The 17,199-nt window shown below is 32.4% G+C and overlaps 1 protein-coding gene and 1 long non-coding RNA gene across 2 annotated transcripts; one reads left to right on the top strand and one right to left on the bottom strand.

Moving 5' to 3' along the window:
• Positions 1-531: 531 nt before the first annotated feature.
• Positions 532-4,560, bottom strand: LOC127702705 (uncharacterized). Its single transcript, XR_007982543.1, has 3 exons — positions 4,451-4,560; positions 2,772-2,929; positions 532-834 (listed from the first exon to the last, which is right to left on the bottom strand). It is a non-coding gene; the product is annotated as an uncharacterized LOC127702705 (long non-coding RNA).
• Positions 4,561-4,830: 270 nt separating this feature from the next.
• On the top strand, positions 4,831-8,534 carry LOC127702672 (toll-like receptor 3). The gene has a single exon (XM_052206971.1). The coding sequence runs from the start codon at positions 4,848-4,850 to the stop codon at positions 7,335-7,337; it is 2,490 nt and encodes an 829-aa protein (XP_052062931.1). The 5' UTR covers positions 4,831-4,847; the 3' UTR covers positions 7,338-8,534.
• The last annotated feature ends 8,665 nt before the right edge of the window (positions 8,535-17,199 follow it).

Raw genomic sequence — 17,199 nt, 5'->3', positions numbered from 1 at the left:
ATCAATATGTACTAATATCGAAAGTGGATAGAAAATGGAGGTTACAAATTTGTATAGAAGAAAGAGATTTACAGAAGGAAAACTTATAAGTGATGCATTTGTTGAAAACATCGAACAAATCAGGCATATGATTTTTGTCGTAACATCATTTTTTAAACATGAAATGTGGGCACAACATGTAATCGAATGGGCAGAATACCACCTTTTTCTCAGAATTCACTAAACATTTTAGTTATAACTGAAGATATAGAGTCCAAAGACATTCGACACGAATTAGCTGTATTATGAAGACATAGCTTTGCCCGAATGGCCAACAAAACTAAAACGACCTCGAAAACGTATGGAATTAACTCAAGTTTTGTTTTGAACCGTATGAGCTTATTTGAATCTTTAAAGACTGCAAAACAATCGTTATGAGGCCTGGTAAAGCAACTGCTTTCCATTTTGAAGATCATTTATATTTTAATTGATGTATTTCTAACTAACTTTGTTTAAACACATTTATTTACTAATATTTGTTTATGTGTTCCAGTCAAATGCATTAGTTTTAGTACATCTCGCCTTAGTCATTGTTAACCATGAAATAGTTCCAACTGGACATCAAGCAAATAACTACCAATACACATTATTTACAAGACATTCATAAATTGTAACAATCTGTGACAAAAGATGGTAAGCAAATTTATTACATTTGCCAGTTACGCGTAGTTTTCTCTAAATCATCCATTTGCCTTTGTAAAGATTTAACGTAGCTTTGAAGGAAAATCACTCCACACACTGGACAACACCAAATTGATGTATGTACACTGTAGAATACGGAACAATTAAGGTTTCCTGGATTTGAAAACAAAAAGTTATTCAAAATAATACTACATACCCATTTCTCATCTATCCAAAATGTATTCTTTAATTCTACACAGTATCTTGCATTGTATTAAATATCTGCACCTTTTCGACAGATTAAGCTTTAAAACATAGAAACAATTACAACTTTCAGACGTATAACTCTTGAGTACAGTTTGGTATGTATTTATTGTATAAAAGAAACAAAAACCGGTGGAATATGTCGATATGTTTAAGGGGAGAGCAACACTCGAAAACCAGATACAAGAGCAATCGCCATAAAAAATAATGTACAATGGTTTAGGGAAAACGGTACTATTTATTCTGCCATAGGCGACAATACTAACATTTTCTAAATTTACCACTTTTTATAATAAAAACCTGGACAAAACAGTTATGTGTGGTGTTAGTACTTTATTATTTTGTTTTAAAAATTGAAGCCAAATAGTATCATGACCAACTTCCAACGGTGCTTGTTTATGTTATCCATGCCCACCGTCATTTTACACCAAATTTATGAAATTTTGGAAGTCTTGTCGATTAATTCTCTAGAAAATATTTCAATGGGTTTCAACATTTATATTGTAAATATACACACTGCAGTTATTAATAGATAAGTAAAAAAATATAGTGTACCCTTACATCTAATCACAGCGCTCCTAAGTTGACTTCCTTCACCTGCCTTGGGTACACAAAAGGCCAACCTATTGCTGGGAAAATGTAATAGTACTATTTTCCCTTTATGGGTTAAAAAAAAAGAATAACAGCAAACTGATTTTTTGAAATAACGGATCCCGGCATATGTGTGCTCCAAAGGGTTCGCATATCCTGCCTCGAATGTGCTACTAGCATGACAATCGTCATGTTACCTCTAGTGCTACTCATAATTTTAACATTATTAAGTAAATATGTTAAGTCTAAACAAAAGATTGAAAGATGCTCTAAAGTTCACTCTTCACATAAGTAATTTGCACCGTAATTCCATGAAAATATGTTATAGATAATGCATATTTTAAGGTCTTTCTTGTGGTAAAACACACCCCGAGGTGTGTATACGACAAGAAAAACCTTAAAATATGCATTATCTGACTTATATATACCGTAAAAAAATATAATTTTCTGCAAAGAATTGCAAGATTTCCATCATATTTTACCGACCATACTAAAGCAGGATATTCTTTTCTGATCCGTATTGGTTTTTAATACGCCCTACGGCTCATTTGAAACGTGAAATACTCCCTTATTAATCTAGATATAAGCTTAAGCATTCATTATCCAGTTACAAAAGAAATATCACTAAATGCATGAAGCAAGACACCAATGAATTGTTATTTTCAACTTATTTTAAGAAAGGGGATGCTATGTTTTTTCTATTTTTTCGTGACATTTTCATCGCGGAAAAGCAGATTACTTTTCAACAGTTTTTAACGAGCTGTTCAGAATTATTGTTTTCACTTTTGAATGACATTTTTTTAAACAGAGAACTTAGTCAGAATTAAATATCATACTCTTAATTCTGGTCATTGCACGTGAATCGATAATTGCGATAAAGTTTAACAAATTCTAAAGACTGGATTCTGATATATAAACTCATCATAGATACCAGGATGTAAATTTGTATTTGTATTTGCGCCAAACGAGCGTTTCGTCTACAAAAGACTCATCAGTGACGCTCGAATAAAAAAAAGTTAAAAGGCCAAATAAAGTAAGAAGTTTAAGAGCATTGAGGACCAAAAATTCCTAAAAGTTTTGCCAAGTACATTTTGTACAATGTAATCAATATTGGATTCCTTGAAAAAAAATTGCACGAGTACCCATCCTTCTTCTTCGACGTGATGATTCAACTCTTCTCTCAAACCAGTATGGATCTCACTGGTTTTTTATTCTTGGTATTTTAAATTACATTTACATTTATTTCTGCAACTGACCTTATCAAAATGCTTTATGTCTTGATTGACATCTAATTGTTATGTTTGGGGGACGTGTTTTTTCAACAACAATTTGCATTCCTATGGAAACCAACTGTGCTCCTCATCTAGTCGACTTGTTCCTTTATTCATACAAGGCTGACTTCATACAGGAACTTCTTCGGAAGAAAAAAAAAGTTAGCATTATCCTTTAACATCACTTTCCGGTATATAGATGATGTCCTCTCACTAAATAGTTCAAAGTTTGGTAACTATGTTAAACGCATCTATCCCATCGAATTTGAGATAAAGGATACAACAGATACAGTTAAGTCTGCCTAATATCTTGACTTACATCTAAAAATTGACAATGAGGGTCGGTTGAAAACAAAACTTTACGACAAAAGAGATGATTGCAGCTTCCCATTTTTATGTTGCAATATTCCAGCAGCGTCTGCATATGGAATATATATATCTCAGTTGATACGATATTCGAGGTCATGCATTTCCTATCATGATTTCCTTGATCAAGGGTCACTGCTCACAAGTAAGTTATTTAACCAAGATCGAGTTCCAAATGGTTGGTTGGTTGACCGTTATGGAATATCTGTTTCACAGATGACGACGGATATATTCCAATTGTCGTAACCACAATCAAAGTTTTTGGTGGGGTTCGTGTTGCTTAGTTTTTAGTTTTCTATGTTGGGTCTTGTGTACAGTTGTTTGTCATTTGTTTTTTTTCATGGCTTTGTCGTTGTTCTCCTCTTATATTTGATGTGTTTCCCTCAGTTTTAGTTTGTAACCCGGATTTTTTTTTCTCAATAGATTTATGAATTTCGAATAGCGGTATATTAATGTTGCCTTTATTTGCCAGTTTATTTTCGACCTTGAGTTCGAATGTCCTTTTGAATAGTATCTTTCACCTCTCTTTTAAAAGACTTATCTCATCAGTTTTAGACAAATTGATTTATTTGTTAGTTGTAATTGGCTTTGAACAAGTTTTCAGTAATTGCGACTTCTTTACAGTTTGTTCTTATTTTGTGCTGTAACTCATGTGCTTGGGTTAAGGGATAGATGAGCTATAACAAACATGTTTAACCCCGAAACTTTCTTTATGCGTCTGTCTTAAGTCATGATCCTGTAATTCAGTGTTTGTCGTTGTTTGCTGTCTATCACATCATTAATTTTATTATCCTAAATCAGGCCGCTGACTATACAGTATGCGGTATTAACATTGTTAAAGGCCGTATGGTGAATTATGGATGCTTACATTGACGTCATTTTGACTTTAAATTTTAGAGATTAAATTAAAATTTGAGGTATTGCCATTTTTCTATTGAACTTTTTGAAGTGAAATACACAAGATTTGCCAGCTTTGCCTATTTCATGCGCGATATTTTTAATTTTAATTTACATATAATGCTTCTAGTATATTATATGTAAAATATATTCTCATATTTCATACCATAGTTGTTACGGTATTATCATCTATGCGTGAAAAGAGTTAAATAATTATGCACCACTGTATATATACAGCAGACGTTTTGAAAATATTGTTCATAAAATGTTTTGAAAGGCTCTTAATTGTTTGTACACATAATGTAAAATGACGGTTCCTATGGATGCTATATGCAAGTTCAATTGGAAGTTAGTCAAGTCATCATTTGAATTAAATCACTAAATACTGAAAAATACAGTACCTCTAACACTTGTAGCGAAGTAATGATGTGAGTATAATCGCCTTTATCCTCAGTATTAAAACTATCGTTTGCCCTGCATCTCACATAAGGCAATAGTAGTATGAATTCGGTTTTTCCTAACACTGATAACCTTGCAATTGTTATTGAAATGAGGTTATATTATTTGGCCTTGAGAACTGTGTGCACCGTATGATTTTACTTTAGGGGAAAACGTGAATGCACACAAAGGACGTTGTAAATTTAGTTAATGCAAATACTGTTATCTCATATAACAGGTAATATAACATATAAAGTACTTGAATCAAAATGTGTTTAAAGTTTTCACTATTGTTCATCGGAACGTTAAACTCTAATTACTTTACTGACATTAATTCAAAGACTTTATAATCACAGTTACATGATGTACAAAAGAAGTATTGTGCTATTTTTCTCAAGTGTTTGTTTGATTTTTTCAATTGCAGCTAAGAACCAATGCAAAATGCACGAAACACCATGTTCTGCAAATTATTCAAATGGAAATCTGACACAAGTACCAAAGAATCTATCTGACAAACTCAACGTTCTAATTCTTGACCATAACGAAATACAGAAGATTGAAAACAATACCTTCAGTAATTTGAAATTATTAATTGAGCTGACAATTAACAACAATAAATTGGAAATCTTGGAATCTAAAGCTTTTATTGGATTGACATCATTAAAGACACTCAAGATGTCTGGAAACAATCTCGACTTTTCAGCATACACACCGATCTTATTTAGCTTTATAGCTAATATATCATTTCTTGATATCAGTAGGAACTTGAATTTTTCAAAGTATGCCATTCAGTCGAATAATTATCCCGATAAAGCACTAGGAGTTCTTGTAAATTTGAAAACTCTTGCTATTGATCTTGGACCAATACCTATATTTGGAAAAGGGTTTAAGAAGATGGATAAACTTAAGGTATTGGAATTTAATAATTGTAAAGTAGAGGTATTGAAAAATTCAACATTCATAAATTTCAACTGGAGTATTGAATATTTGCATATGAATAGATGTCAACAGTTTGTTAAAGTAGAGGCGGACACCCTAAAACCTTTCCCAAATCTCAAAGTGTTAGATTTATCGGATACTTACATGCATCCAATCCAAGCTTTCCAGCTTCTAAAACCTTTAGCAAATAGTTCTATGGAAATGATCAACTTTCATCATGTGAATGATGAATCAATTACAAACAACAGCACATACAGCTTTGAAGTAAATATCACGAAAGAAATGGTTAAGTATATACAAACAATGTGTGTAGAAGTTCTTGATATCTCTAAAAACAACATAGTAGATTTTGAAGATGGTTCACTGCTTACATTCAGTAGGCCTGAATGTCTTCTGAACATTTCACTCTCTGAAAATCGATTTTCATTATTTCACGCACATCGACTGAAAAATATCAAACAGTTTTTCAATAAAGCTCAAAACCTTACGAAATTCGAGTACTCATATATACCTTTGAGTTTTGTCAATTATTCACATATTGCAGTAAAAAATCTGACTAATATCACTGAAGAACGGATAATAACATTACCTTCTTCAATAAAAGACGTGCATATGAGCCATGTTTATCATGGCGGGCAACCAGTCTTGTGGAAAATACCACCAAATGCAAGTATAAGTCAGTTTGATGTGTCTTTCTGTGTAACCGTTGATCAAGCAACCGCATCAAACGGTTCTGAAATTGAGAATCTTGATGTAACGGGGGTCGATTCCAGGGTAGTTTTCGACAAAATACAACTGTATCCGTTATTTAAACTTAAAATACTTGTAATGAAAAACACAAATTTGTATATTACAAACAAAAATCAGAAAAACATTTTTACGTTTATATCAGGAACTGAAAAGCTAGATATTTCAAATAACTTTTTGTGGAAATTGCCTTCTGATATATTTGAAAATATGACTAGACTGACAAACCTGAATTTGTCAAATAACCTTTTCAGAGCAGTTCCGCTTGCTATTACTAGGATAGCAAATCTCAAGGAACTTGATTTGAGAAAAAACCTTCTGACCAATATCAATAGTACATTTCAAGAATTTTTCGATGGTTTGTATGCAAAACATGGAGTTTTTAAGCTGCATTTGGACAACAACGCACTGGTATGCGATTGTACAAACTACGACTTCATCCGTTGGCTTCATAAAACCAATAAAACCAATTTCACATTCGACGCCAATGGTTACAAATGCCTTTTACACAATTCAACAGAAACAAATACAAGTATTGCTGCTGCGCATTTTAATGAACTTTTTGCTGGATGTAACATCAGTCTGTGGCTTAAAGCAGGGATATGTCTTATTGCAACATTTATTGCTATTTTCTTTCCCTTTACACTAATTTACAGTTTTAGATGGCGAATTTCATTTTATTTATACAAACGCTTTAGACACACTCTAGAAAAAGGTATCGATGTAAAATTCAAGTATGATGTTTTCGTGTATTATCCTGAAAGTGAACTGTCATGGATAAAGTATATAGTAATGCCTGAACTAGAGAGAAAATGGGGGTTGAAAATGTGCATAGAACACAGAGATTTTCCTGTAGGGAAGCCTATAGCTGACACCTTTGCTGACTGCATTGAACAAAGCAGACATATTATATTTATTGTAACTTCTGCCTTTAAAAATGATATATGGGGACAATATGCAGTCGAGCGGGCAAAATATCACCACTTCTCACAGAATTTACAAAAGATTATTGTTATTACCAAAGGAATAAATATGGAGGAAATTCCACATGAATTAGCTGTTTTATGGAAAGACCTTGCCCTTATTGCATGGCCGGATGACAACGATAAAGACCTTGAAAACGTTTGGAACAAACTTAGATTGTGGTTGTTTCTTAATCATTAGAATTAACCATTTGGTATAAAGCTTCATTCCACTATTAAATAAGGAAACATCACAGTGTTATCTTATAAAACCTCGCTCTTGACATTCGTTCAGAATTATAAGTGTACTTCAAACACATTTTTTGTAGTGATTTTGATACTTTTTTTTCGGAACAATTTTAGTCAAAAACTAGCTAAACCATAATGTAATAAATTGTTTAGATCATATCAAGCATATGAACATTTTGCATACATCACAACCACTTTGAGAACACCTAACATTTGTACATAAAATTAAAAAAGAGATATTCTAAAAAAAAATGCATTCATGTAATTTTGCATAGTAATGCCAACTGTATTGAAAAAATAACAATTCTTGCACCTACCTTCGACTAAAAACGATGACTGTGATGATTGCATGTTTATGATGTTAACATGAAGACAACACTACCTTCCATCATACACAGTGAAGAAATGATTGCATTTTAACATTTTGTACATAAGGAAATGTCTGTACCAAGTCAGGAATATGACAGTTGTTTTCCATTCGTTTGATGTGTTTGAGCTTTTGATTTTGCCATTTGATAAGGAACTTTCCGTTTTGAATTTTTCTTGTAGTTCGGAATTTTTGTAAATTTTCATTAACAATGCCCAAATTGTACTTTAAATTGTATGTATAGAGCGTTGTCTTATATGGACCTGTGTCATTAGAAATAAAATTGCAAAAAATTTTCAAAATTTAGGCTTGTTTGATTTTATGATCTGAGACGTTGTATAATTTTGGTTTTTGAAAGTTTTTGTCACGACCAGTTACTAGTGGAGGTTGTTCCACACACACGTATTTTGTTAAGTGAAATGATATATTTTTTTCCTTTGTAATATCAGTCAAATTATTAACATACCGTTGTATAAGATGAATCATGATACTTGTCTGATCCTGAACAACTTAAAAAATGGAAGTGTATATTTACCGTTATTGGGCCAAGATGATTCCGTGGAGTGTTGATAAAATAAGCGAAAATGATAATTAAAAGTCTCTTAAGTAATCTATGAAATCTATCATTTACGTGGTGTTATTTTTTTTAAAACTATTTATTGTCATGCTGCATGCTTTGTTTTATTTGTCATTGTATATGTTTTTATATTCGGTGAATGCTCACCACAGCTTATTGTGTTGTTTTTTTATATACCGAATCAAAATAAAGTTTTACTTACTTTACTTACTCACTAACTTACTTTTATCGTCACAGTATGCATGTAGGTATATGATAGACGAAAGATGATTGTGAAAAAAATCAAAATCGTATGACCTTTTAACTGTGGGGGACCTGACCTTTTGGTCATAAAACTTTTTTTAGTTCTCGGAGTATATAATTTGTGCACGAAACACCAAATCCAGTACTTTGATTGGTTGAATTCGATAATCGTATCCGAAAGTTGTATGACCGTAAGCCTAATTATCTTCAGCTATGTATGCTTCACCTGTCATGCGATTTCATTGTCTCATCAAACTGTTAATTGCCAAAGCATTTGACACCGTCCATCGTTAATAATATAAGATCGAAATTATTCAGAAAGTGAGAAACCGTAACGATTCGCCAAATCATGTTTTAAACCCAATGACCGTTTACTGCAACAATCGAATGACAAGGAACACTGTGTGGACAAGGTCATGAGAACTAATGTAATGAAATATTGTAGGATTGACTTTCTATACACGAAGCGGTATACAACGATGCCTGTTTAAAAAAATTACATAAGATTACCTTCTATCCATACATTTTGAAATTTATTTATATTCTATGAAACAAAAGATACAGAATGCAATCATAATACTCATTTGGGTATACAAGTATAGATTACATGGTCTATCAGTTTTATCTATCCGGGATCACGTTTGAATATTTACACCAAGATGTCATTAGATATATAGAGAATAATATATAGTAAAATTCGTATCACATGCTGTATATACTCGGGCTGATATAGCATGTAATACCAATTCTACTACTAGTATGTATTAATCACTTTATCATATATTTAAACATATAACTTTAGTTTTTCAAAATTGAAGTCTTCTTCCGAAAATTATATTGGTTGATGATTGATATAGCATCCAATATGGTTTTGACATCACACAGTAGCCTGACCCAGGGCCGACTTTGCACTCTTGGATCAGTACTGCAGCATCATCAAATTTGCATCCAGGCTCGCAAAAGAATGTGCCAGTGTGTATAGTCCACCACCAAAACGAGAATGAAAAAACACATAAAGTTTGATATATTAAACAGTATAAGTTCTCAGAACTTTATTTTAATTTTTTTCATGTGTGCTTCTTCTAAGCAATTACGGCTCATCTAGTGCTGTTGTTGTTTATTTACTGTTTTTATTTTGATTGAATTGTTAGTTGAAATAAACAGAATACATGTGTTACATGTATTTTGTTATTTAACTAAAGATCCATGCACATCACCGTAGATGAAAATCAGTATACATTTAACATTCAAATTGTTGCGCGCATAAATTGTTGCACGCATGGTGAATCATATCTGATAAAAGGATCTGCCATCAACATTTACTTCTCCAAATTACACTTTAAAAACTTAGATTACGAATTTATAATATACTCCATAAAAGATTTCATATTACAAAATATTTGCTTTGACTGACCCCCCAAAATACACAAAATTTCCAAAGCGAAAACATGAATTTAATTCTAAGAAACCCTACATCAGTATCAGGTCATTATGGCCACACAATTAGTTGTTAATAATAAGGTCTGATAGCTCAACAGTAGAATATAAAAAAAGTAGCTGTATAAGGTGCCGATTTGTCTAGATGCTGATTTGTCTTGATACCGAACTTTCTTTCTTAAGTGCCGAAATGTATTTTACGGATGCTGAATTGTCCTGGCGCCGATTTGTCAGGTGCCAAAGTGCCTGATGACGTTACATTGGAGACCTTTTGAAGAAAAATATTTTACTCGTTATTCTTCGGTGTTTTATTTGAAAGAGATGCGGTAATGAACAAGTGCTTGTATAAATTAAATATATGGGCACATGTGGCACTCCGGTAGCAATAGGGTTAACATGTCCGACATTATCGTCTTCTGAAATGTCAAGCGGATAACAACTGATGAGTTCCGAAAACAGTCTGGAGATGTTCCGAAAGGGATGCAATACGGAGTAAGCGATACGGGTTTAGCTATGCGATACAGGGTAGATGATACAGACTGGAGAAAAGAACCTTTAACAAATATACAAAATGTCTGTATTTAGTACTAAATATATGATAAAATTTGATATCCCGCATTTATCATGATTTTCAATAACGTAACTAAAGGCCAAATTACTAAAAGACCCCTCCCCTAAATTATTGAAATCTATCCTTTTGTATTTACCTACTATCTTGAATAAAATTACATGTAGATAAACCATATCGGGCTAACGTCCTCATATGTGTATACAATACATGTTATTCGTGCACCCGCCACAGGTAATGGAGGCATTAAGTGTTACCTCGGACTGTCCGTCCATCTGTCCGTCCCATATTAGTTTCCGTATTCTAACTTAAAGACCAAACAGCCTATTCAGTTCTACCAGTGATTTTTCCTTAAAATTTTGTGTGAAGGTATTTCATCATTTGAGGAACAAAATATGATAAAAAAAATTGGGGGTCACCGACTTAGTTTTGTCACTATAGCAACCTCAGTTTCGTGTTTTCCCGAATATTAACATGATATTTGCTTGTTATTTAAACTCTCAAAAAATCCCATTATAGCAAACCTACAAGCAGAATTTTTGTTTCATCTTAAACAGAAGATTTGTGTCTATCAAATACAGGTTCAAGAGTTTAAGACTCTTATTGTTTTGATCTTAAAAAATATGATTTATTTCATTCCCGCCAAAAATAAAACGCAAGAATGAAAAACGTTTCAAGTATTAAAAAATATCTACCAGTGATTTTTTCATAAAAAATTCAAGAAGGAAAGTGCCATGTGTACTCTTCAAAATAAAGCAAAAAAATGTATATGTCACCGACCTTTCAAAAAAGTTATGATTAATTTTCAGGTTTTTTTCTCGTTCGTTTTGAAGAAAAGAGTTGTCTTTCTTCTGAACATTGAATCTGACGTCATAGTACAAGTTTTCCTTGCTGGCGCACTGTTTGAAAAAAACTGCAAATTGGACGTTTGAAACCCACATTTAAATTTTCAAGAATCAAGAATAACAACTATATTCACCTACTTTATTATCCGGTAATACAAGAGATCACATGTATGTATCAGTATAAGATCTCATGATGTTGTTGCCGCACAAAATTAACCTTCAGAAACACCATCCGTCGGAATGAAAAATTGTTCGAAATAACCTTTTACGACGCTTTAGAAAGGAAAGTCTGTTTTTGTCCTCTCCCTCTCATTAGCAAAATCATTGAAAATAAAAAGAGAAATGAAAGATGACAATGGCTAACTTACAGACTATTTGACTATATTAGACTAGATGTGTGGGTTTTTTGTCGCGTCAATTTCAGAACTTCGCCCTAGCGCACTCTTTCGCTACTGTTGACAGACGGACAGACATTAGCACGGACGAACTTCTTTATACCATTATGTGTCCCGACTAAGACGAGCGTATACAAATTATTCCATCTAGTTTGTGGATTCATTATTTCTGAATATTTAAAATATAAGAAAATTAAAATTATAGGTATAATATATGAATTAAAGTTTTTGATTCTAAAACGTTTTACATCCATTTAACCTATCATAAAATACGATCCCCGTTATTACTACCTCACGTGTTTTGAATAAACGAGACAGTAAATATAAAATACAAATAAGTTTTTAATTCAAAAATTGATTTAGAATCTAAGAAATAATTTCCCGTTGAAAACTTTAAAGTATTTCTCAAAACAGGATGAAATATTATGAATCTAAATAGCTCATTTTGGAAATTAAAACAAAGACAAGGTTGTATGCATAGATTTCCGGCATTGAAAATTGAAATTTGTTTTCAATCTTTCCGGTCATTGTAGCTTTTTGAAAGTGAGAAATTTTATGTTGGATCTTATTCTTGAAACAATTGTTTTTGTCATAAGTTAAATTTACAACAAGTTTAGTTTTAAAAACCGTAAATTTTTATGTTAATTCACATTCACTGAGTATATTAATTTCTTATATTTTTTGCCTTAAGCTTCTGTGAGATCAGGCGAAATCTTTATCATTTCTCCTTGAGACAATTTGAAATGAAACAAATGACAAAAGACAATGAACCTTTATCATTTTTATTTTTACTATAAGATTTTGTCAATTAAGCAGTATAGATAAAATTTAACTTCATTGCAAGATCACCATTATTTCACGAGAATCTTAAAGAAATAAGTTAATCTCAACATGCATACGTTGCCAGTATATCGAAACTTCTAGAAAGTATTGTTTATCGGCCTAACCTTCTGAAAACTCAGTTTTGAAAATCACATATGAAGTTAAAATTCTAAGCGTAAGTCATATAAATTTACCAGTGTAAAGTTACACGGGCGTACGAGATTTGCGCCGATTTAAAAAAAAATTCGATCTTTTATATTTTAAAATGCGGCAGCCTATTTTATTTTATATTTTAAAATAGCGCCTATTTTTTTTTTTTTTTATTACTAGCCCCGATACTTTATTTGCTATACAAGTAAATACATGTACATGTAGTAAACCTAGAATGTATATTGCATGGTAATATATGGATATAAATAGTGTTCCCTTATGTTTAAGATAAATTTTGGTCATATTGTTCTTCGTTTTGACACGAGAAAGAAAAGATGGACTTCGTTATTGGCAAGTGCAACAAGTAAAGAAAAGATAAAATGACAAGAAAGGAATATATCAGATGTGTGGCATATAAATTCTCGGCAAGATAATACTAGTAATTCATTGTACTAGTATTACATTTTTATGGATTTTATTGTGGTGCTTTGAAATGCTGTAAATAGAATTTTACTCCGTGATTTTAGTGGATGTAAACAGAGTGCACAAATATCTTTTAAATTGACTTGTCCTGCTCGAAATTCTACTCCCACCTCCCCTTTGTGAGCAGGGGACAACAGTTATATACATGTTATAATTGACAATTCATAACATATGTACAACTGGCTAACGGAAGAGGTTTATATGATAAATAAAAAAAATAACTTTCACCTAAAATTTACCTGTACACAACTGGCGCAAATGAAAGACAAAATCGGCGCAAGTGAAAGAAAAAAAGTGAAATGCAGATCGGCGCAAATGCAATAGCCGAGTTCAAAATTTATATTTTTATTATTATTTTTAGAACGGAGGTTACAGATAGTGTAGTATCTTTTGTGTCCATTTGTGTTTAATTTCCACTAGGTATCAGTGCGACGCTTAATTCCACTTTTCTTGGAAGACGTAATTTTAAGCGTACACCATGTTGGAATCCGTGAAAAACGCGAAATAGGACGTTATAATTTGACGTTTTTTTCATGGCTAGAAACAACGTCATAGAGCTTTTATGTCACTACCAAGTTGCGTTAGTTGATGCGCATCAACAATAGGCTGTTTGGTCTTTAAATTGTCGTCGTCCAAATTGTATGAAACTCATACATATAAATGCTGAGAACAAAAACTCGCTGACAGATTTCCAATTTGGGCTGTGAAACACTTACCGTGCTAGAGCTATGCCCCTTTATAACTTGGAAAATAGCATATTTTTTTTCCCGCACTCTAACTTATGTTTGCCTCATCCAAACTTCGTGAAACTCATACACAATGCTAGGAACTACAACATGCAAACAGAGTATAAATTGTGGCAGTATGTCAAAAACCAATTTAGAGTTATGTCCTTTTATAACTTGGAAAATTACAAATTTTTCAGTTTCCGCACTGTAACTTAAATCTGTCTTATACAAATTTGGTGAAACTCATACACATTGCTACGAATCACAACACGCAAACAAAGTTTTAACTTCGGCAGTTAGTCACATACCGTTCAAGAGTTATGCCCCCTTTTGACCTGGAAAATTGCAAAGCTTGAGCGGGGGCATTCGTGTCCTTAGACACATTCTTTAATATTTGAATCGTCAATCAAAGAATAACCATATGTACAATTTTAACAAACGGAGATATAGACTATCAACATATAAACATCGAAAGTCTATTGTCATATTACCTAATATCATAAATTATTAAGCTAGGAAGTAATAAAAAAGTTTAACTTCTTGACAACTCTTATCTCATTCAAAGAGGGTTCTCCAATTTTTAAAATAGGTTTATAATAATGAATTTATCTTCCTGCCAACATGAAAAAACATAAATGCTATATCAAGATATAACTGAAGATTGTTTTTATAAAACAAACGGACTGACACGAATTTTAATGATAAATCATTTAGTGAAATAGGAACTGAAATATATTTATGCGTTTAGATATTTCTTTTTGCCATTAGATAATTTTATACATCACATAAAAAACATTTAAACAAATAAAAAAGTCCGATAAGTTTTTAAAATTAATATGTAAATGTAAAACTTTCAAGTTGAGAACACTTTATGACTAAAAAAGAAGATTTACAAAAATTTCTTAAAAAAGTCAGTAACAAGTTTATTTGAAAGTTGTCGACAAGTTTAACATCCTGTAATCGAACTTTATATGTCGTACTTGTTTGTGTAATTTGGGTGCTGTCTCGTTGATATGAAAGCTAGAGGCTCCTAGGAACCTATATTGCACACCTAACATTTTTGCATAAATCAGTGCAACAAGAATATTTGTGTTGAATGGAAACAGATAACTTTAATTGTAAACTGGGTATATTTATCTGCTACTGTAACAGTTTTCATAAAAACACAAAATATTGCTAAATATCGCCATTATAGGACAATACCTCATAAAAGGAGTCGACTGACCATGTTCAACCTGTTGCCTTATTTGTAGATCCTTTCTTGCTGATTATTTATGCAATATCAAGTTTTTCTTTATTATATTATTTTATGATAATAGCAAAAAACAAAGACGCAAAAATTTCCTTTTTTTGGGTAATTATCACTCGTTAATGAAATCACTGATATTATTTTTTAATATTTGGCTTTTTATCTGCTGTTCGTTTTTACAATTAAAATTGCACTTAAGTATTATAGTTTTCAAGACTATTGCGGGGGAAAAACACACACACGCAAATAATTTTAATTGTAAATATAGTCTTTAAAAGTCTATAACTCCTATACTAAATCATTTGATTTCGATCGTTTCACTTATCATGCTTATAGAAGATCTGATTTTGCTAGTTATTTTCAATCTATAATGGCTTTCCGTTTTCATCAAAAACCGTAAAAAATTTGTAAAAATCGTCATTAAAGGCCAATAACTCCTATTAGAAGGTGACAGTACTGACGATTTCGTCCATTCAAATCATTTGTAGATCTTAAAATTGAGAATGGAAATGGGGAATGTGTCAAAGAGACATCAACCCGACCATAGAGCAGACAACAGCCGAAGTCCACCAATGGGTCTTCAATGCAGCGAGAAACTCCCGCACCCGGAGGCGTCCTTCAGCTGGCCCCTAAACAAATATGTATACTAGTTCAGTGATAATGGACGTCATACTAAACTCCAAATTATACACAAGAAACTAAAATTGAAAACGATACAAGACTTACAAAGGCCAGAGGCTCCTGACTTGGGACAGGCGAAAAAATGCGGCGGGGTTAAACATGTTTTTTGAGATCTCAACCCTCCCCTTGTCTTGCTGATCAATTTTGCTATTTAAAGTATCTTTCTTTCTTTTTAGTATTAAAGATTATATACCAAAACGCAAAATATTGATAAAAATCGTCCATTACAGGGCAGTTACTCCTATAACGGGTCGACTGACGATGTCAGCCATGTTGAATAAATTGTTTATCTTGTCCTACTGATTAATTTTTCTGTTTAAAGCTTCTCTATATCTATCAGTTTCCAACATTATAGCCAAATAAAAAAAACGCAAAAAGATTAGAGAATAATCGTCATTTAAGGGCAATAACTCCTACAAAAGGAGAGGTCCGATAGTTTTGGTCAAAACGGACAGTAGGAAGATCATGACATTCTATTATTTTTGCCACTGTCAGATTTTCTCTATCTAATACTATTTTGAAATAGGAGATAATACTTGTATTTTACCAATATGTTTAATTTTGAGCCATGATGGCCATGTTGGTTGGCCGGCCTGTTCATTGGACACATTTTAAAAAACTATATACTATAAAGATGATTGTATTCAAGATCGGTTATATTTGGTGTGGTAGTTGCAGGGCGAGTTTTCTGTGAAAAGTTAGCGGACGACGACAGACGACGGACGCCAAGTAATTACAAGAACTCCACTGTAAAACAAATTAAAAGAGAAAACCAACGGCTTGATTTATGCTAAATACAACATATGAAAAACAAAAACATGATCATGGCAGACTGCAACCAACAACCAATTAATTAGAAGCTCCTGACATGGGGCATGCACATAAAGAATGTGACGAGGTAGAACATTTTTGAGCACTCAATCTTCCCTAGACTTCAACGCTGGTGCAACCGCACAACATAAAAAAAAATTGTAAAAATCAGATTGAAAGGGCCTGACTCATCAGATCAGCAGTGGGTTTTTTATAGTCTGAAAACAATACAAATTAGCAAGATCAAATGTATAAAGAACTAGTGAACTTGAAAAACATAAATGATAAAATACTCAAAGCGTTTTTGAGTTATTATCCAATAAACTGTTGACACAGAGATATATCTCGCCTATCGGCTGAAATTCAGAAAAAGACAATCTGATGGACAGCAAAATTGCTCATAAATTCATTCGCTGGACCATGATCTAGTGGGCAGGGCCTGAATATGGTCGACAAACTG

This window comes from Mytilus californianus, unplaced genomic scaffold (assembly GCF_021869535.1).
Source record: "Mytilus californianus isolate M0D057914Y unplaced genomic scaffold, xbMytCali1.0.p SCAF_5, whole genome shotgun sequence".
NCBI lineage: Eukaryota > Metazoa > Mollusca > Bivalvia > Mytilida > Mytilidae > Mytilus > Mytilus californianus.
The sequence above is the reverse complement of the archived record's forward strand: the minus strand, read 5'-3'. Positions and strand labels throughout refer to the sequence as shown.